The sequence below is a fragment of the Balaenoptera ricei genome, chromosome 1 (assembly GCF_028023285.1).
Source record: "Balaenoptera ricei isolate mBalRic1 chromosome 1, mBalRic1.hap2, whole genome shotgun sequence".
Classification (NCBI taxonomy): domain Eukaryota; kingdom Metazoa; phylum Chordata; class Mammalia; order Artiodactyla; family Balaenopteridae; genus Balaenoptera; species Balaenoptera ricei.
In genome coordinates, this window is record NC_082639.1 from 191,708,857 (window position 1) to 191,730,253 (window position 21,397).

At 47.5% G+C, this 21,397-nt stretch overlaps 1 protein-coding gene across 7 annotated transcripts; it reads right to left on the bottom strand.

The window, feature by feature from the left end:
- Positions 1-1,405: 1,405 nt before the first annotated feature.
- Positions 1,406-21,201, bottom strand: DDX59 (DEAD-box helicase 59). 7 transcript variants are annotated; one of them, XM_059943083.1, is made up of 8 exons: positions 21,031-21,201; positions 19,057-19,874; positions 17,897-18,064; positions 14,918-15,007; positions 7,632-7,883; positions 6,245-6,397; positions 5,599-5,727; positions 1,406-1,913 (listed from the first exon to the last, which is right to left on the bottom strand). In XM_059943083.1, the coding sequence occupies exons 2-8, from the start codon at positions 19,861-19,863 to the stop codon at positions 1,650-1,652; spliced, it is 1,863 nt and encodes a 620-aa protein (XP_059799066.1). In that variant the 5' UTR covers positions 19,864-19,874; positions 21,031-21,201; the 3' UTR covers positions 1,406-1,649. The 7 variants fall into 7 exon arrangements, with proteins under 7 accessions (XP_059799066.1, XP_059799100.1, XP_059799094.1 ...); XM_059943117.1 differs by lacking the exon at positions 21,031-21,201 and adding an exon at positions 20,600-20,656; XM_059943111.1 differs by lacking the exon at positions 21,031-21,201 and adding an exon at positions 20,534-20,616.
- Between the last annotated feature and the right edge of the window lie 196 nt (positions 21,202-21,397).

Genomic DNA, 21,397 nt, shown 5'->3' on the forward strand with positions numbered 1-21,397 from the left:
CGGTACACGCACAGCCTTGTGTTCGCTGCAACTCTGACAGTGCCCTGGGCCTGAAGGGTGCCGCAGCCTGGTCCCCTGGAATACCGCTCAACAGTTGGCAGACAGAAATGGGGCGAGAGGGAGTCCTGAGGGTTCGTGCACCCTGGGGAGACTCTGACCCCACTGTTCCCGTTGGGTGGAGACCACAAACACTAGGGTTTAATTACCCACGTTGGTCCCTCACCCCTGGGGAGGATGCTGAGGATATAATGCTTGTTTAAGTGTCAACATTTACATCACATACCACCTAACTAACCCAGCTAAACCAATACTAATGGTTTTTAAAGAAATGAAAGTATTGCTGTATCAAAGCAAAATGCCCATCCTTCCTCCCAGTGTTTAAAATCATCAGCTGAGAGGTTTGGAAGCCTGAGCCCAGACAGGCCAGCACCTGCCTGTGTTTCTCAGGCCGACCCTGGAGGCCACGTGTTTAAGCCGGTGCCACCAAGAGATGGAAGAACTCAGACCCAGAGGAGAGCTGCCAGCCCTGCCGTAAGTGAGAAATACATCTTGGTTTTGTTAAATTACCCAGACTTTAAAGGTGGTTTATTATGCAGTCTGTATGCTCTGAGGGCAGGCACAATGTCCACTTGTGTCCTGAGCACTGAACAAATGTCCAGAACATAGTGTGAGCTCAGGAAAGATGTGTGGAGCACACTAATACATTTTTTTTTTCAAAATTTATTTATTTATTTATATGTATTTATTTTTGGCTGTGTTGGGTCTTCGTTTCTGTGCGAGGGCTTTCTCTAGTTGCAGCGAGTGGGGGCCACTCTTCATCGCGGTGCGCAGGCCCCTCACTATTGCGGCCTCTCGTTCCGGAGCACAGGCTCCAGACGCGCAGGCTCAGTAGTTGTGGCGCACGGGCCCAGTTGCTCCGCGGCATGTGGGATCTTCCCAGACCAGGGCTCGAACCCATGTCCCCTGCACTGGCAGGCAGATTCTCAACCACTGCGCCACCAGGGAAGCCCTAATACATTTTTTAAATTTATTTTTTAAATAAATCAACTGAATTAGCAAAGTGGCGTTAACATAAAACTATATATTGCAATGCAACATTCACATAACTCAACATAATTTGATGAGCAGCCCACATCAGATGTAAAATAAATTTGTTTATCCAGCCGAAAGGAAAACGGAGAAAATAGATATTTAACATTTCTTTCAAAAGGAGCACTGACCATTTCTTCCATTTTTTATCATTTACTTTTCTCCTAATATTCATTGATTCAACAATAATCCAGGTGCCAACGTGCATGCAGCACAGTGGATATAAAACAGAAGAATCACCATCTGAGTCGGGCTGTGTGGGTTTCTGGTTCTGAAGATAGCTATGAGGAATATTTACTGAAAAAAAAGAAAGGACTTTTTCCAGAGAGAAGAAATTTTTATTTCATTTAGTAATTCACCTTGTTGTTTTTAATTTATGAAAATTAAAAAGGAAAATAAATACAATATTGCTGTATAAATTTGATAGTCTATTAAAACTTTTTACATCATGTTAACTTTTTGTTTCATGTGCATGTCAAATTCATCAAACCATACAGGAATAATGTACAGAAATTTCACTGACAATATGCAATAAAAATTATTCAACGTGGTATAACAAATCATTTTTGAGAATTACTTTTATCATGTTTTCTAATAATGTCCATGAGATTAGCCCCCGTAACCAGATCATTCTGCGTCTGTCTATCCTTCTGCTGTTCCTTTCTCTTCTGGTCGTGAAGATAAGGGGAATTTAACAACTGGGGGGGGAGAAGGGACCCTGTGGGTTTCACTCGTTTTGCAATATCCCAGAAGAGTCTTTTCGAGTTGTTATTGATGAAAGTAATCGCCGTTCCATTTTGACCTAATCTCCCCACTCTTCCAACCTGAAATGAAATGCAAAGGACGTTTTCAAAATGTTCACATAGAATGTTAATGTCTCTTGAAAGAAAATGAAGACTAGTATTCACAGAAGCTTCACTAAGGTGAACATTTGTTCAGAGAGCATTTTTTGAGTTCGCCTCAATATACTTGTGAAATCAATTTAGTGGGCTGCCACTAGCATAGTGTTAAAGAAACAACCCAAATAAGAAAATAAAAATAATAAAAGTGAGTATTGTTTGTGAAACTTGTGTTTCAGTTATGCACGTGTGTGCATATGTGTGTGTGTGTGTGTGTGCATGTTTGTATGTATGTGTAGGGGGTAATGAGACAAAGATATTTCTTATTGTGGGTGGGTTAAGGTAGAAACTTTTTGAAAGCTACTGCATTAAGAGCAAAAGGACTGTATCTCCTTTATAGTACTTAAGTGCCTTGAAATGTGAGACTGAAGCAAGTCCATTTTTGCATAAAGTTATTTCTCATTTTGACAGAGTAAACAGACACAAATTTGTGGAGACCCGTGAGAAGGAACAAAACGTGTCTCCAAATATACTGAGAAACTCTTCAGAAGGGAGGGAAATACACAATCATGGTCAATTTCTGCTCCTTAATTGAAATGTAGAACTTAAAGTATACTCAGATTATCTAAATGAATAGATAGTTCCCGCCAATATACAGAACACTTTTAACGTTGTAAAAGAAGAAACCTCTAAAAAAGCTGAAAGGGATGGCCTGCAGAGAATGAGACTGGGGAGAAATAAGGGGGAGATGCTGTTTTTCAGTATGTTTTTGTTTCTACCTGATTTATGTACCTTACTGAGTTGTATCAATAAAACTAAAAATTAGCAGCTGCAACTCACAGAATGGGAGAATATATCTGCAAATCATGTTTCTGATAAGGGTCTCTAGAACATATTAAGAACTTTACAACTCAAAAGGACAACCCAATTTAAAAGCAAAGGATGTAAGCAGACATTCCTCCAAAGGTATACAAATGGCCAATGAGTACATGAAATGATGTGCAACATCATTAGTCATTAGGGAAAGGTAAATCAAAAACACTTCAGGGCTTCCCTGGTGGCGCAGTGGTTGAGAATCTGCCTGCTAATGCAGGGGACACAGGTTCGAGCCCTGGTCTGGGAAGATCCCACATGCCGCGGAGCAACTGGGCCCGTGAACCACAATTACTGAGCCTGCGCGTCTGGAGCCTGTGCTCCGCAACAAGAGAGGCCGTGATAGTGAGAGGCCCGCGCACAGCGATGAAGAGTGGCCCCCACTTGCCGCAACTAGAGAAAGCCCTCGCACAGAAACGAAGACCTAACATAGCAATCAATCAATGAATGAATCAATAAATAAATCTTAAAAAAAAAAAACAAAACACACTTCATATCCATGAACCTGGCTATAATAAAAAAAAAGATAATGTAAATGATGAGGATGTGGAGAAAATGGAACCCTTATACTTTACTGGTGGGAACGTAAACTATGAAGCTACATGGAAAAACAGTCTGGTGGTTCCCCAAGATGTTCAACATGGACCCAGCAATTCCATTCCTACGTGTATGTCCAACAGAACTGAAAACATATGTCCACACAAAAACATGGCCCTGGGTGTTCACAGCATTACTCATAGTAGTCAGAAAGTGGAAACCACCTAAATGTCTAGCAACCAACGAATGGATGGACAAATATGGTGTATCCTTACAATGGGATATTATTTGTCAATAAGATACAACAACGTGTGGACCTTGAAAACATTACACTAAGTGAAAGAAGCAAGTCACAAAAGACCACATACTGTATGATTCCATTTACATGAAATGTCCAGAAGACATAAATCTACTGAGAGTACAGTTGTGGTTGCCTGAGAATGAGGGTGTGTGCACGTGTGATGAGGAACTGGGGTGACTGCTGAGGGGCAAGGGGTTTCTTTTGGGGGCAATGAAAATTTTCTAAAATCAATTATACAGATGGCTGCACCACCCTATGAATATACTAAAAACCAATGAATTGTACACTTTAAATTGGCAAATTGTACAGCATGTGGATTACATCTGAGATGTAATTTATACTAGATATGTTATATTGAGATAAAAAGCAGTTAAAAATTAACTGCAACGGTCTCCAAATTCTAAAAGATAGCTAGGAAGTTCCCTGGCGGTTCAGTGCTTAGGACTTGGTGCTTTCACTGCTGTGGGCCTGGGTTCAATCCCTGGTTGGGGAACTAAGATCCCACAAGCCACGCAGCCCGGCCAAAGATAGCTAATGTTAACAATACAAAATTACTTCTCCAGAAGCTTACCACCCCTGAAATTAAACATCAGACACGTGGGAATACTGACTATAATTTTAAATACCCATATCATTTAACCCAGCAGTTCTCCCACTAGGAATTTCTCTTACAGATGTACTTGCAGGAGAGGCCCAGGGAGCTGTGTATACACAGGTATTCACTGCAGCATTATTTAATAACAAAACACTGGAAACATCTGATTGTCCAGCAGTGAAGGACTTGTTAAATAAATTACAAGACATCCATATAATACATTCCCACGCAGCCGCGAAAAAAGAACAAGCCAGATTCAACAAGTAAAAACATTTAAAGAACTTAGAAAGGAAAAGAGAGAGAGTGAGGGCAGACTGCTAGATCATTAAGTCTTATGAAAAATAAAGCAACAACTCAGTAAGGGCGCTACAGGCATTTCAGTGGGCGACCCCAGTAAATGTGACATTCAGAGGTGATTCTAAGAACATCAGAGAAAGGCTTTACTTGAAGAGTCTGTAAGTGATGCCAGAGAAGGAAGACAGGTAGCGGTCAGTGAGATAACGTGGCGCTCAGAGAGGCTTTATTTCTGCGAGAAAGAAGAGCTGCTGTTATCTCTGGCAGCAAAGGAAAGGAACCAAGCTCTGAAAGGTGAAAGTCTAGAGCGAATAAGGGTATGAAGAGGAGATGAAGACATGATTCCTAAAAAAACAAACACTTCAGCGGATCGATTTTATTTTGGCCAGATGCAGCAACTTAAAACAACCTTTTTAAACAAAGCCCTCTTTTTCTGCTTATAAAAGCCATTTAATATGCTCACTGAAGAAAACAAAAAATATAAAGAAAATTAAACTACACCAAAAGCAAAGCACTTGAATTTTTGTTAATAAACATTTTAGTTTTCTTTTTTTTTTTTTTAAAGGAATTCCTTTATTTTTATTTATTTTTATTCATTTTTATTTTTGGCTGTGTTGGGTCTTCGTTTCTGTGCGAGGGCTTTCTCTAGCTGCGGCGAGCGGGGGCCACTCTTCATTGCGGTGCGCGGGCCTCTCACTGTCGCGACCTCTCTTGTTGCGGAGCACAGGCTCCAGACGCGCAGGCTCAGTAGTTGTGGCTCACGGGCCCAGTTGCTCCGTGGCATGTGGGATCTTCCCAGACCAGGGCTCGAACCCGCGTCCCCTGCATTGGCAGGCGGACTCTCAACCACTGCGCCACCAGGGAAGCCCCATTTTAGTTTTTTATTTCCAACTAATTTTTAATGCATTCTAGACGTCCATATGGTTTTGAAAAACGTAATTTAGTTTATATATTTTAAAAGCAAAAGCACGTGCAGTTTTACGGCGTGCTTTAACTTACCATTATAACGACAATGCCTTGCATAAGAAAATTCATGAGCGAAACGGTGGTAACACGTAAAATCTCCTTACCTGATGCACGTACTCATCCATGCTGGAAGGCATGTCGAAATTGACAACCAGCTTGACGCTGACCAGGTCCAGGCCTCTTCCTAGGACCCCCGTGCTCACGACGACTTCATAGTCTCCTTCAAGTAAACCCTTTCCGAAAACAGCAATAAAATTCATTATTGAGGATTTATCTTGAGTGGTTTTCTGTCATTCAGATTATCCTTTCTTTTCTCAACACTTTCTTCAACACTGTTGTTGCAATACCTTCACAGTAAGTAGAGGTCTTAGTACACCTGAGAGACATACGTAGCTTAAAGGCCTTCCGACCCCAACACAGAATTTTTTTCTATTAATTTATTCAGGCAAACCTTTTCCAAAGGTGAACTACTCTATGCCTCAGTCCAAAGTGACCTGATTTCAGAAATGGCAGATTCTGAATGATTAATCTATTTAGTAGACAATCCCTAGGGGACAGGCTTATTGCTCCCAAAACACAGAAGCCCGAGTAAGAGGAACAATTAACTTCACACCGCTGCTTGCCTGAAGTTCTCAGGGTCATTTAAAAAAAAAGGTCTGCTTTAAAAAGCAGCAGGTAATATGGTATCTCTTGAAAATGAGGCAAAACAGATTTACAGGAAAGAGAAGAAAACAGAACGCTGGGTGTCACCTTCAGTATGTTTTTCCTTTCCGGCTGTGACTTTTCCGAGTGCACAGAGGTGCTTTTCAGACCTGTGATTTTCTGAACGGCCTCGCTCAACAGATCTGCTCCTAGTTTGCAGTCCACAAATACTAACACTGGAGGCTTAAAGAGTTTCTTATCCTGAAACATTAAAAACACATATTTAAAATTATTCCTATAACGTAATTTACAATGGGACGTTTTTCTGAGAGCATTAGTATAAGCTAGTTATCAATGGGTTTACCAACACTTCTAAGAAGGAAAAAAGGCACATTCTGTTAAAATGAGTGTTTTCTTTAAAATATGCACAAACAGAAGGCAAACAGCGTACGTCCTTCACACTTCTGCATCACCTCATTAAAACTGCAGAAATGATTTGAAGTGCAATTTAAAATTTCCAAAATTGTTCGTAAGTCAAAATAAACCATATTTAACTTAATACTGTATTTTTAACAACTACGCTTGTACCTACCACCCACTTAACAAATTTCTGCTTAAACCAGTTACTGTTAAAAAAATTCTATTTCTCAAGGACAGAACAGCCAAGAAAGAACTTGTCTTTACCTTACATATAAAACTACTAAAATTTTTTGAAACAAAAAAAATATTCTTTGGGAATAAACTTGATATTTAAATATCTTTCTATAATAATGGGAAAAACACCAACCTTGCATCTATACTGCATGTTTTCACAAATAAAAATTTATTTGAACCCTACAGAATTCTGAAGTAAGCAAAACAATTTATTATTAAACATCTACAGCAGGTTCCCCTGAAGCTGCATCTAAAAAGCATTCTCTCAAGAACTGTGGAGATGGCTTCTCTGGTGGTCCAGTGGTTAAGAATCCACCTGCCAAGGCAGGGGACACGGGTACGAGCCCTGGTCTGGGAAGATCCCACATGCCGCGGAGCAACTAAGCCCATGCGCCACAACTACTGAGCCTGTGCTCTAGAGCCTGCGAGCCACAACTACTGAGCCCACGTGCCACAACTACTGAAGCCCGCGCACCTAGAGCCCGTGCTCCAACAAGAGAAGCCACCGCAATGAGAAGCTCGCGCACCGCAACAAAGAGTAGCCCCCGCTCGCCGCAACTAGAGGAAGCCTGCGCACAGCAACGAAGACCCAATGCAGCCAAAAAATAAACAAATAAAATGACAAACAAATTTATTAAAAAAAAAAAAAAGAACTGTGGAGACTTCCCTGGCGGTCCAGTGGTTAGGACTCCACGCTTTCACTGCGGAAGGCCCGGGTTCAATCCCTGGTCGGGGAACTAAGATCCCACAAGCCGTGTGGCCAAAAAAACCAAAGAAACAAAAAAACTGTGAAAAATTCAAGTGCAATCTACAAAGCAGGGCTGACGGCTTTACCACTCACATTCAAGATTTCAAACAGTTTCTTCTTTTTGGCTGGTTCTTCCACCCACAACACAATCTGGCGCACGTTGGAGCAGGGCAGGTTCTTCTCCCCGGCGATGATTCTCACGGGGTCGCGCAGAAGCTGGCTTGCGAGCTGCTCTATGCTGGCTGGAATCGTGGCCGAAGCCAAAAGGGTCTGACAGTCATGAGGCACGTTTTCCAAAACGTCAAGCACTTGCTGTTGAAAGCCCATCTTTAACATGGTATCAGCCTAAACAAAATCATTGTAAAGTTAGTCCTACGTGAAAACCCAGGGCCACCCTAGAAAAAAAATGGATACAATTAAGAACGTAAAAAATTTAAAACTCTTTACACGGAAAAATACACCACAATGTCAAAAGCCAAAGGATTAACTGGGAAAAAAATATATTTATATAAAACTACATATTGTGTAACTATGTTTATAATGATATACAAAGATTTTTATTATGGCATTAGTAATAGTGGCCAAAAAACCCCACCATATACAGCCTAAATATCCAACAGGAGGAGACTTGGTAAGTAAATTATGGTAGATCCATACCATATAACACGGTGCTAGCATGAAAAATGACCAGAAAGCTCTTTATCCCTGCTAGGAGGAAAGAAGCAAAATAGAGAACACTATGTATAACATGAGACCATTTGTGTATATACTCAGGAAAGTTAATTGCTAACTCTGGGGAGAAGACTTGTGAGCTGGGGGGAACAATTTTATTCTTCATTTTATAGCTTTTTGCAGTTTGATCTTTTTTTTTGGCCACACCGTGCAGCACGTGGGATCCCAGTTCCCCAACCAGGGATTGAACCTGCGCCCCCTGCATTTGAAGCACAGAGTCTTAACCACTGGACCACCAGGGAAGTTCCTGGATTTATTTTTTTTAACCATGAACATATATTTATAATAAAATATGGTTTCAAATAAACAAAAAAAATTTAATTTGGGGGTTTTCACTTCTGCATATACCTCCATTGCTGGTTTTTAAAAACAGTGAGGGACTTCCCTGGTGGTCCAGTGGTTAAGAATCCGCCTCCCAATGCAGGGAACGAGGGTTCAATCCCTGCTCTGGGAACTAAGATCTCAAATGCCGCGGGGGCCTGTGTGCCGCAACTACTGAGTCCGTGAACCACAACTACGGAGCCCACACGCTCTGAAGCCTGTGTGCCACAACTAGAGAGAAGCCTGTGCGCTACAACAAAAGATCCCGCGTGCCGCAACTAAGACCCAACGCAGCCAAAAATAAATAAACATTAAAAAAAATAAAAACAATAAATGTATTGCTGAAAAAAACAGAAAAAAATTTTTTTTAAGTTTTTAATTTTAAAATAAAGAAAAGTTCAGGCTATCTTGATTTTCAAATATAATCTGGGTGTCTATAATTTTGGAAAATAAGACATTGAATTGTTTTAGTGTCCACTAATGTGCTATCAGTTAGACTGAAGCTTGATCACTTGTTTTAATATTATTCACTCTATGACATTTAAAAAATATGAAATTATCATGATGGTCTGGGTTTGATCCTGGCTCTACCTAAGACCTCAAGCAAGTTAATGAAGAGCTTTAAGCCTTAGTTTTTTCCCTTTATAAATGGAAATGATAATAGTAACTACCTCCTGGGGCTGTAATGAGAATTAATGAGATAAAGTATATAAAGTACCAGCATGGCCCTTCTCAGTGTTTCAATTAACTGGCAGACAGAGAGAACACACACCCACAGTGTGTCTGCAAACATCCCCACCTTCCTCAGTAATCCCACTAAGTCCCATTCATCTCAGTAGATGGCCTTGCTTCTCCTGGTTCAGAAAAAATAAGACCATGAGAAATAAATTCCTTCAGTTTCTCTTCTCACCCAAACTTCCTGGAAGAGTCCTCCAGCCCTGCGGTCTCCCTCCTCCGCCTCCCCACCCTCCCCCCACTGTCCGGTCCAGGGCTCACCTCCGTCCCCCTCACCGGCTCCTTCAGTTCATCAATCACTCCCCAGGTGCCACATTCAACCGCCATTTTTAAGTCTTCGTCTAACTCTTTTTAAGATGCAATTATTATTACTATTTATTAAATACTAGAAGTAATAACATGCTCACTGTAGAAAACCTGGTAAACAAAACAAAGTAGAGAAAACTAAACTCACCCATCATCCCACTACCCAGACACCACCACTGCTTCACTTACTTTCCATTTCCTAACTATGTCTGGAAACCCTCCTCCCCCTTCCTACAGCCACTACCCTGGCTCAAGCCCTCCCCTCCCTCCTGGGAACCAGCCTTCTTGCTTAAAGGCTATTCTCCACGTGGAGAATATGAGTCTGATTATAATACACTCAGGCTTAAAATCCTTTAAAGTTTCCCAGTGTCTACAGAACAATGTCTGAATTCTCAAGGCCAGGAGAAAATGAAAAAGAAATACAATGACTATGGTTATTTATGGTTATTTCAATGGGAATATGGGTGTTTTTCCTCCTGTTTCTAACTTCTCTTTAATGTACGTGGATTACTCATAGAATACAGTTGTTATTCAAACTGCAGAATGGGCCATGAATAGCATTTTTTAAAACCACAAAATAGGATAGAATAAAAAATATGAGAACAGAGAAATCACATGTCACAAGGGTAAGTATTGTTTCATGAAAGTCCTGTTTCGTTTACACACACACACACACACACATACACACACACACGCCCCTACCTAAACAGTATTCATGACTGGTTCCCGTCTAAACTGTATTTTTTGAAAGCCATTATCAATCAGACCTTGGGAAAATCTTACTCTTTCTACACCTCAGTTTCCACTTATAAATCTATTTCCTACCTACCTTAGAGGGATGTTAACAGATTAAAATGTGGGGGAACATGTACTTTAAAAAACCTCTTAGAATTAAAAGCACTACTTAAATTTAAGGTGATTCAAATATTAGAGCCACTCACAATTAACACAAGGCTACTCGGAAAATCTCAGAGTCCCCGGGGGGAGACAGCACTTGGATACAGAGTAAGCATTAATAAGGTAAGAGGTGAACGTAGGTGTCCCCTAATTAAACAGCAAACTTGGCCTAATTTTCTGGGAACTGCTCTTGGTGTTGCCTGCATTTCTTCATTGCTCGTGATGTCCTTAATCCCAGACAATCCGACTTCCATCTCTGCCACCAAAACTTCACTCCTGAGGGTCCCCAGGCTAAACATTCACTCCACTCAGCAAACCTTAACTCGCAGCCAATGGTGGCAGACAGTCCCCATTCGATGGGCATTTACTGGACGCTGGGCACCTTTCAAGGGAGCATGGTGGGAGGTGGGCACCATCGTGACCCCGCTTTACAGATGTGGAAACTGAGGCACATGACACAGTGCCTTATGACGTGGTGGAGCTGGGGTGTGGACCGGGGACCACTGGCTCCAAACCTACGTCATAAACACCAAGCTCAATGCTGTGTGCTCGACGGTGAGGACGTGGGAGGAGACCCTACCTTTCCAGAATTGATGGTCCAGAAGGGAAACTTACTATATTCACATCCTTGAAACACGATACAGTTAAATGACAGCACAGCACATCCTGACCAGCCCTCCCTCAAACCCTGGTCTTCCTTCCCTCCCTGGCTCTCCCTTTTCAGACAATTTCTGTACGTCAATGAGCCCGTGGGCTGCGTCCCAGGCCCCCTCCATCTCAACCCATGCTCTCTCTCCAGGAAGCTCAACAAGTTCCAGGGCTCTGAGCACCACGGACACATCAAAGACGCCCCAAACCTCATTCGGGGCCGTAACCGCCTCCCTGGACTCAAGTGGTGGAGACTCACTGCCCACTCTGTGGCCCCAGCTGGACCTCAAGGCCCCTGGAACTTAACATGTTCAAAACAGACCGTCTCTCCCACCGCCAGACCCAGTCCTACTCCAGCATGCATCTCGGAGACGGCACCGTCAGGCACCTCCGTTTCGTCTCTCATCATCACCACCCCACCTCCGATCCATCAACAGCCCCGCAGACTCCGCTGACGTCTGTGCGGACCCCTGACTCCCGCCTCGGCCGACCAGAACCCGCTCACCTCAGGCAATCAGACAGATGCCCGAGAACGCGTCACGTCACAGGTGCTGCTCCTCGGCCCAAGCCCTCCCGAGCCCCCCCCATCACGCCAGCATGGAGCCCATCACGCTCAGGATGGCGCCCGGCCCGGCCCGGCCTCCGGCCTCCCCTCGCCCCCCCTGCAACCCCGTCTCCCTCCCCGGGACCTGCCCACTCGCCACTTGTCCTCACCTGTCCTCCTGTGGCCGGCGGCCCTTCTCCCGCTTAGAGCCCTTCCGCCAGGTGGATCTCTGCGTGGCAGCTCCTGCTCCTCAGCGCTCAGCCTAGAGGGCACCCCAGAGGGCCCCCCCCGGCCTGAGGGGCCCCCCTCTCCTCGGGCGCCTCTGTCCTGTCACCTTGTGTACACGCCTGTGTCACAGCTCACCTCGCTTTCCATCACATCCTCACAACCAAGAACAGAGGCTAGCACGAGAAAAGCCCTAAAATGGATTTGATAGATAGATAAGCGTTCATCATTCTCAGCTCGGAGTAAGCACTGACTGTGCGTCAGGCAGTTAGGATGGTCCGTATGCCCCAAGCCTCCCTAAAGGTAAGCAGTGCAAGTATTCCCGGACTCCACCCCAGACCCACGGAACCAGAACATCCAAGCACGAGGTCTGGTTCTCCATCTCAGCCGCTGGGGACACGGCAAACAGGGCGCCTGGTCACTGGGGTGGAGCAGGGAACGTACTGCAGGAGGGGACGGTCTGCACACGGGTCCCCGGAGCAGAGGCGAGGGGCCTGAGGTCTGCGGGGCGGCTCCAGAGGGACGGTTCTGAGTCACGGACACGGAATAAAGGAAGAGCAGGCGGACAGGGTGGGAGAGAGTCCTCGGGACACGGGTGACGCGGAGGGTGACAGCAGATTTTCCTAATCCCAAAGGATTGTTTTAGACTTCCGGCCTGACCATCCCTGTGTCCGGCCCCCTCCCCCCGCCCCCCAACACTGGCCTCTCTTCCCAGCGACATCATTTGTTCCCAGTTCCCTCTGGGCTCTCGACCCCCTCTCTGTTCACTGACTTGTCTTCAGCTGCACAAGGCAGAGCCTCAGCCCACTGCACGTCTCTCTCAACTTCCCCCTTAGAGAAGCCAGCACCTCCCGCGGACTCTCACGCGTGGTCTGGTACCTGCCCCTTCATCCAGCACCCACATGGAATTCAACATCTCCAAAACCAACTCGAGTGTGACCACCAGGCCCCAGCCCGTCCCCGTGGGCCCTAAATCAAGGCGCGTCTCCACCCACCTTCGTCCTCCCGCGTGTCCAGTCATCACATGTCCCGTAAGTGATTCACTGTGACCCTCAGGCGAACCCCAACGCCTGCCTCCACCCCGTCCCCGACCCTCCCCCCTCGTCTGGGCTGCTGGCTGGCTTTCTTCTTCCTCCTCTAATTCCCCCGCATGGAACAGCAGACCCCGTAAACCACCACTGCCCACGTGGCACACCCGCCCAGTGATCTAAGCCTCACCGCCCCCAGGTCACAGCCAAACTCCCCTGCGTCCTCCCTTCCGGGTCCTCTGCAACCCGCCCTGCCAGCCACCGGGTTCACCTGCTGTTACTTCTCACGCGGGACCCTCAGGCCGGCCCGTCTCTCCCGCCGGCCCCGCACACGTGCACTGTCCGACCCGACCGAGGCTGCTCGCCTCAGTCTCTTCACCTGGGACACCGGAGGCACCCTCTAACCTTCTAAATCCTTTTCCCTCTTCCGAGGCCCAGGTCAAGTCCCATGGCCTCTGAGAAGCCAACGTACTGACCCTCTCATTTCTCCTCCTGAACCCTGAGCACATCACCCGGTCCTACTGACAGCTTGCATCGGGGGAGGGCAAACCTCGGCTCTCGGGACAAATTCAGACCTTCGCCTGCTTCTGTGAACAGGGCACCTTGTAGGCTTGGTGGGTGTCTAAAGCTTCTTTGTGACGCCACCCATCTCACCCAGAGCTCGTCCCCTGCACCCAAAGAGCACCTGTGTGCCGACTTCAGCTTCAGTATGTGACCGATTACGCTGCTGCCCAGCTCCTCTGCCCTGACCACACAGGAGCCACGTCCCCAGACACCGAGGAGCTGGGCATCGGGGCGCTTCTGCCGGACAAGACCCCTCCTGCACCACCACCTTGAGCGCAGCCCTGGGGTGCCCCAGAAACCTTGTTAACGTAAGAAAACGAAAATGCTCTGAGAGAAGGGGGCATGAATAAATTCTCTACGAGGACCATCCTCAGGCTTGTAAGACGGGGAGGGGAAACCTAAGGACAAGAGCTTATCCACAGGGGAAACCCAGCCACACGTTCAGGGTGGCAGTAAGGATGACACTCCAACGCCACAGAGCAGGTCCCCCAAAGGCCGGGCCAGGAAAACGCTGACTTAGCAGCACTTTCTAAAGGACTGGATATTATCGTGCATTTATACGGGACTCTTCAGTGGGAGACGTTTTCACAACCACTACTCTTCCTTGCCACGACTCTGGAAAATGAAATGACTTGCCCAAGGTCTCACAGCAGGCGCAATAAAGGCTCAAACCCCCGTCTTCTGGGTCTTGGCTGTGTGGCGGCCACACCCTCTGCTGTCCCGAGGCTACTCCCTGGCGCCACAGACGCAGGCCAGGTTGCTGTCACTGGTCAGCGCTGATCACTGCTGGGTAACCCCAGGCCTCTGCCCCGTCACAGCCAGCGGGACGAGCACGCAGGCAGGACGGCCGTGCCCCGTCCGGCTGGCACGTGATGGGTCATCATCAAATAATAACACATTTACTTCTTACGAAGCAAGCCCGAAGTATAAAAATGCCTATTTGCTCTATGCAACACAGAAAATCACAACCACAGACACCCGTGTCCACGTAGAAAAAAATAAAAAAGCTCCTCCAACTAAGCATCATTAGCTACTTCCAAACTTCCCACTGAGAGTTATTTGCCACTGATTTCTTTCTTTCTTTTTTTTGTAGACAAATGACACCCAGCATGTTTTAAAAAACTTAACACTTGAGAATACAGTATACCTGTTAAGTTTACACTTCCAATCGATTAGGACAAGACAGTGGTGGTTTAATTTTAGTTTAGCTGCAGTGCTACACAGGAACCAGCTTAAGAACCACTACTGCCAATTAAACAAAAATCCCTGAATTGTTTTCCTTTGGGAGAGAAAATGCCTGAATACACAATGCAATTATATAACTATAATGCGCTTTTCCCAGATTATATAAAACTCTGTTTTTAAACACCACTACTTACTTCATCCACTACTACAATTTTTATACCGCCAAGTTCTACAGCGCTCTGCTTTATTATATCCAGAAGTCGCCCAGGAGTTGCTATGATAACCTGAACAAAAGAGGAAAGGCAAATTAGAAAGTTCGATCACGTTCGTTCACTCACGTCTTCCTTCATTCTACACTTACTGAGTGGCCAATGCATGCCAGACTCTGGTATAAGCGCTCGGAATTCGATGATGAGTAAGTCAGACTTGGTCTCTGCTCTCGTGAAAGTCATGACAGTAAGGAAGAAAGGGAGCAAACACATGCTCACGAGGATCAGGACAGGACGTGATAAATGGAGGGACGTACTCAGTGCTGCTAAAACACAAGCCAACACCCACAGGAGTAGTGGGAGTGAGCAAGACGGGCAGGTCCAGGGAGAGGGAAGGGCATCGTGACCGCTGAGGCTCGGAGGCAGGGAGGCTGACGTGGGTGGAGGGGGGAGAAGGCGGCTGAGGCCTGAGAACCTGGCAGGGGCCACGCCGGGAGGGCCTTACGAGCACGCCCACCGCTATTTGGCTCCGTGAACAAGTGCAAACCCCCTGCCCTCTCTGGGCCTGCTATTGCACTTTTAAATTACGAGGCTGGGTACAATGAACTCTAAGGTCACTCAAGGGTCTCAAAAGTTTTATAATATATTAGCTGAAGTTGTGGTTAAAAGTAGGGGCTCTTTAGTCAAACTTCAGCAGGAATCGTGGCTCCAGCATTTAATAATGGTGTGAGTCTCTGTTCTCCCGTCGTAAGATGGAAACGCTAAAAACTATCGTGAGGATTAAATGAGACAGTGCCGGGATAACTCTGGTGGAGTTACAAATGACCTCCTATGTTCAGCTGTACCCACTTTTCCAGTCCACACCCGCACAGTGGTAACGTCGCCGCGGATGATAAAAGGTCTGTATCCCCAGAACACAGGGTTTGGCGTGGGTACTTCAGACATCCGCAAATATCAAGTCAATTTTAATTACTTTGACTTGAGTTCACTCCTTCTCTTCCATTTTCCACTCTGACGGTTTGGAAGTTATCAACTCTTTTTTCATTCTTTGAGTGCTTCGCCTTGAATGTCAACATATCTATAACTTAATATAAAGTTAATCGACACTTTTAGCTTGTTCTTGAAAGATCCAGGGTGATGCTTTACCGCGATCGCATCTCGCCTGTCCTTACACACTGTGGGATGGCATTCACCCCATTTTTTGGAAATCACGGCTTGTTCCTGGTCACTGTTCGCTCGGCCTGTGTTTGTTTAGCTTCGTCCACACACGTACTGCCGACTTTGCACCAGCTTCCTTCCACCCCCCACCTTCCTCTCTGGAATCTTCTTTATCTGCAGAAAGGCTTCCTCCAGAAGTTCCTTTAGATGGTCCACTGGCAATACACTCGCTCGGTTTTGTTTATCTGAGTAGGTCTTCGTCTTGTCCTTACTCTTGAAAGACACCTCTGCCGAGCACACAGACGCTTCGGCTGCTTTTCCTCCCAGAGGGCAGGAGTCTGTGAGGCCTGGCCCGGGCGGCAGGGGGAGAGGCAGCTGGGCAAGGAGGGGTGAGGCCGTGCAGGGCAGAGTCCAGGGAGGAAGGCATCGCTGTGAGGGAGGGACACTGGCGACATGCCGGGGGATGGGGCAGATAAATAACTACGTAAAGGATAAGGGATGGCAGGTTTCTCATCGTCAGAGTTACCAACATGGAAACAGAAAACGTAAAAGGAACCTTGTGATGAATGACAACTGGAAGTATCAACATGAACTCATGGTCTCGGATAGGCTGAGGTCCCAGAAGCAATGACAGTTCAACAGCGAGGAGCCCCGGTACAGCCCAGGTCTCGGTTTCTGAATACTAGTCTCCACACCAAAGGAGCCAGGGCTCCGTGGAGAGAGTTCCAGGGCTGAGGCCAGGAAAGAACGAGGTAAGTACGGAACATCTTCCTTAGATGGAAAGTAAGAAAGTAGTCAAAGAATGACAAGGATATGATAAAAGGACACAGAAACCAACTGGAAGGTGCTTCCACTGGTCAAACAGATTATAACCCTGTAAAAAAAACAGGGAACCATGAGTCCGTACTGATATAAAAAAGTAAATAAGTGGAAAGTTTGGTGAAGCTCAATAAATTTACAACCTGAGAGTACTCCCCTTAAAATACTTATTCAACACAAAGGGTACAAACAAACTCTACAGTTTTAACTTGACAGATAAAAGCACCAGTAGAAGGACAAATTGAAACTGTGTGCCATCTAAAAGGATATAATGAAAAGAAAAGCATCTCTTCTGTGATGTTCTGTTAAAGAACTAAATTCAAGACACGTAACTGGAATCTAATCAGTTGAGGGCTGTTCTTCCAAGTAAGCGGCTTATAATCCTTAAAAAGTGCCAAGGTCCTGAGAAAAAAGGAAAGATCGGTTCCAAACTGAAGACACTGAGAGAGACATGAGAGCTACAAGCAACGAAAGACTCTGAACTTGATGAAAAAAAAGCTGATGGGACAACTAGTAAAACCTGAGTGGGGTCGGAGGCCGTGACACCAATGTTAGTGCATCCCAGCGGACCAGCGTGAATTTCCTGAGTCTGTAACTGGATTGTGATGATGAAGGACAATGTCCCTGCTTGTAGGAATCACACTCTAAAGTGTATCAGCCACGATCCTGAGATAAGGCCCACCTTTCGGAGATTCATCTTCTCAACCGTGAAAGAGGGGGTACGCCACCCCACCTCCCAGAGCAAACGCAATGATTAAAGGTGGTCATGGCTGTGAGAACATCCGACAGCGTCGGGAAAACAAAAGGCACCTCCCTAACCTGTGCTCCTGTCCTTCCCCACAGAAAACGAACTTTAAAATTAAGGCTCACGTGGCAAGACTTTAAAGGCCACGTAAAATCACACTCTGAAGTTCCTCGGGGGGCGAAAACCCTTAGTTCCTGCATTGCTTAGGTCCTCTGCGAAGGCGTCCGGTCCAGGGAGCCCACCTGAACGCGCTGGCGCAAGCGATGGAGCTGCGGGGGGGCGGGCAGGCCCCCCACCAGGAGCGCGGTCCTCATGTGGGGCAGGCCGCTCATCAGTTCCTTGGCCTGGCGCTCTATCTGGATGGCCAGCTCCCGCGTGGGCGTGAGGACGAGCGCGGATGGCATCTTGCTCTGCAAAGACGTGAAACACACCGGCAATGAGCTCTGCTGCTGTGGACGCGAGCCTCGAGGCGGCCCCAGTAGCGCTTTCCTTTGAAAGTGGTCCCATCAGCCCACCGGCCTTCCGCTCAGCTGCAGAGTTCTCCTCCAAAACCAGCATAAATTGCACCCATTTCTCAGATAACACAGACAGACAATGAGAGACCACAATCAGGACCAGGGAGAGGCGTCTGCCTCAATCAAGGCGGGAAAACTGAAGGCTGGCATCCTACCCTCGATTTCCCCTCAGCACTCTTGTAGATTTACTTCTTTCTCTGTCCAGAGACCTTACTGGTATACTGGTATACAAATATTCTATTTTGGTCTTCCGGTGAGTTTCATCTATATTTTGAAAATCTGGTCTTTTATTTTTTTCTCCCATTATCTTCTACTACGCTTTAGCGTTCCAGAATTTCCTCTATCTCTTCTCCCTTCGCCTACATTTCTCAGTCCTTCCCCCCTTGCCATCTTCCAAACCTCACACTCTCTAGTACTCGGCAAATAATTACTCAAAACGTCTGTTAAACTAATTATGTGCAGGAGTGCTTATAAACCAATGAGTAAGGCAAGGTGGTATCATTTTAAGATGAAACGCAGATCATGCTTAGTGGTATATTTTGAAACTCTACAATAGTGTTCTGACTTTGGTATCAGGTTTTTCAAAACACAAAATCAAAGCAGGCTAGATTGACACAAAAATCACAGCTCACCTGGTCAGCAGGATTTTCGCCCCAAACCCAAAGCCTGTTCCTTGAATAGAAAATTTGTTAAAAAGACAACACTTTGTAAGGAAAGCAATTTTTTAGACCTTCAATGAAGACACTGGTTCAATATAATAAAATGTAGTCCCAGTGACTAAAGGTCTACGTACTTGATCTCAGTTTGCAATTTTAATGTAGTTGAAGATGACACTTGGTAAACACCTTGACTGTTCTTGAGGCTCCTACAGGCGAGCTCTACCTTACCTGAAACAGAGATCGCATGATGACAGGAAGCAGGAAGGCGGCCGTCTTCCCAGAGCCCGTGTCCGCGCTGGCCAGCACGTCTCGGCCCAGAAGCCCCACGGGGACCATCTGCATCTGGATGGGGGTGGGGACCTCGTAGCCCGAGGTCTTCAGGTTGAGGTTTAAGGCCTCAGGGAAGCCGCAATGCTCAAAGTCAATGATGGGCCGGGGGACGCCTGGCCCTTGAACCACGATTCCCAGCTGCCGTCTGAGGTTTTCAATCTGGTCCTCCCGAAGGTTCGAGATGAAGGCGTGCTCGGTGTAGACGTACGAAGCAGGACGTGGAGCCACTGGCTCAGAACCCGCTTTCTGGGGACCGCCCGGCGCTAACTGCCCCTCCGCTCCCCTAACCTGCAGAAGGTGTTTCGCTTTACACTCCAGGCTACACACGTCTTCATCCGTCTCATTGCAGATGTACTCTCCGTACCGCCCGCATACCACGCACACCGGCTCCCCGGGCTCGGCCTGGCGCTGGGTTTTGGAGAAGGACTTCACCGGCTCTTCGAGGAGATCGGTGTCCTGTGCCCGCTGCTCGGGTCCAGCCAGACCCCCCTCAGGCACCTGGCTGGCAGGCCCGGGGAGAGGGCACGGCTGGGCGCCGTGATGCGCCACTAGTGCAGCTTCTTTGGTACCCGAGGCATCGGCTGGACCATCCCCGTCTGCACCCAGCTGGGGGTCTTCTGCCTCTGGTTTGACTTTCTTGGCTGCACAACTTCTACCATCATCGTTAGCATTCCGCTTGACTTTCAGGGATCTTGGAACGAACATCCTTCAATATTCTGTGGAAGAAATTATACACTGAGATTTATTCTACCCTCAATAAAGTCACAGATACAGAACCCTAAGTTCATCATGTCCCCGGCTTTTGTCTCAAAAGAACAAAGAAGGCAGTGCTCCCATCAAGCTTCCCTTCCGCCCCGGCCCAAGTCCGCCGGGTGAAGACAGTCCTGTCTGCATACACTGCACACGGCTTCACACCACTGACCTCTGTCTGTGGACTGCCTTGCACTTTGACATACCAGACATCACAGAAATTCTGGGGTAAACCCTTCTGTTACACGTTCACAAACGAAAACACAAAAAGAAAAAGGTCTACTTCACAATTGGAGTCTTTAAAACAAGCCACAAGCATCACTAGTAACACGTGTGCAGCAGTTACTAGGTTCCAAGGTCAGAGCTGAGCGCGAAGTACACACGCGTGTTCTGTTACGTTGTATCCTGCGTGCGTTCAGTTCTCACGGGGGACTCAGCACCTGGAGGCTGAGGGACTTGAAGCTCACACCTTCTCAGCGTGTGTAACCCTCCAACCACAGCGCTTCCCATTTACAACAAAACAGGTTTTTGCAAAATGACAGCGTTTGGTAAACAGGCTTTTAACCTAATCTGCTGCCAAATATGCTAAGAAACATTTTTCTCAAAACAAAAATTCTTAGGATACATTGCCAGATTCCATTTTTCCAGAAAAATTCCAACGAAATTGCAAGTGAAGGTCTAGAGTTACAACCTCAAGTCTCCGAAAAGGTCAAGGGGGTGGGGGAGGGGCGGCTGCACTCGAGAGGGAGGAGCTCGGAACGCAGGTCCTCGCGACGGAACAGAGGCGGAGCGGGCGGGGCTGCAGACGCGCGGCTCCCGTTCGCCCCAACGCCCCTCCCCTCCCCCTGGGCGTCGCCCCTCTCCCCCCGCGACGTCAGCCCCAAGGCGTCGTCCCTCCCCCCGACGTCAACCCCCTCGTGCGTCGCCCCCCCGCGGCTCCGCACGCAGGGGCGCGTGACGTCACGGCGCTGCCATGGGCACGAGGACGGAAGGGGGGGGTGACAGCGAGGGGGAGGGGACTGCGCAGGGCCCGTCCCGCCGCCGCGGCTCGGCGCCCGGGTCCCGCACGAGAAGAGTAGGACGGGAGGCAGGCCCGAGCCGCGGGGCCGGGGGCACGCTCACCCGCGCGGACTGCGGCTGCGTCCGTTCCCTCTCGGGGCGGCTCCCCCTTGAGGCGCTGGGCCGGGCTTCCGGCCGATGAGCCCGGGCCACGCGGCCACCCTGCAGCTGGGGGACCGTGCGGAGCGCATGATCCACTTCTCCGGCTTTTGGGAAGCGCCGCGGCGCGCGGGGAAGGCGGGGCCGCCGCGGGAGGCGGGGCCCGATGGAGAGGCCGGAAGGGAGGGGCGGTTCCGGGCGGTTCCGCGCGTTTTCCATGCCCCCTTCCCGGCTTCCGGCCGGTTGTAAATCCCGGAGACTGGCTGGAGCGGGCGGGTTCCGTGGGGAGGGGCAGGCGTGGGGATCCTCTTGGAAAAATTCGCGTAATCGA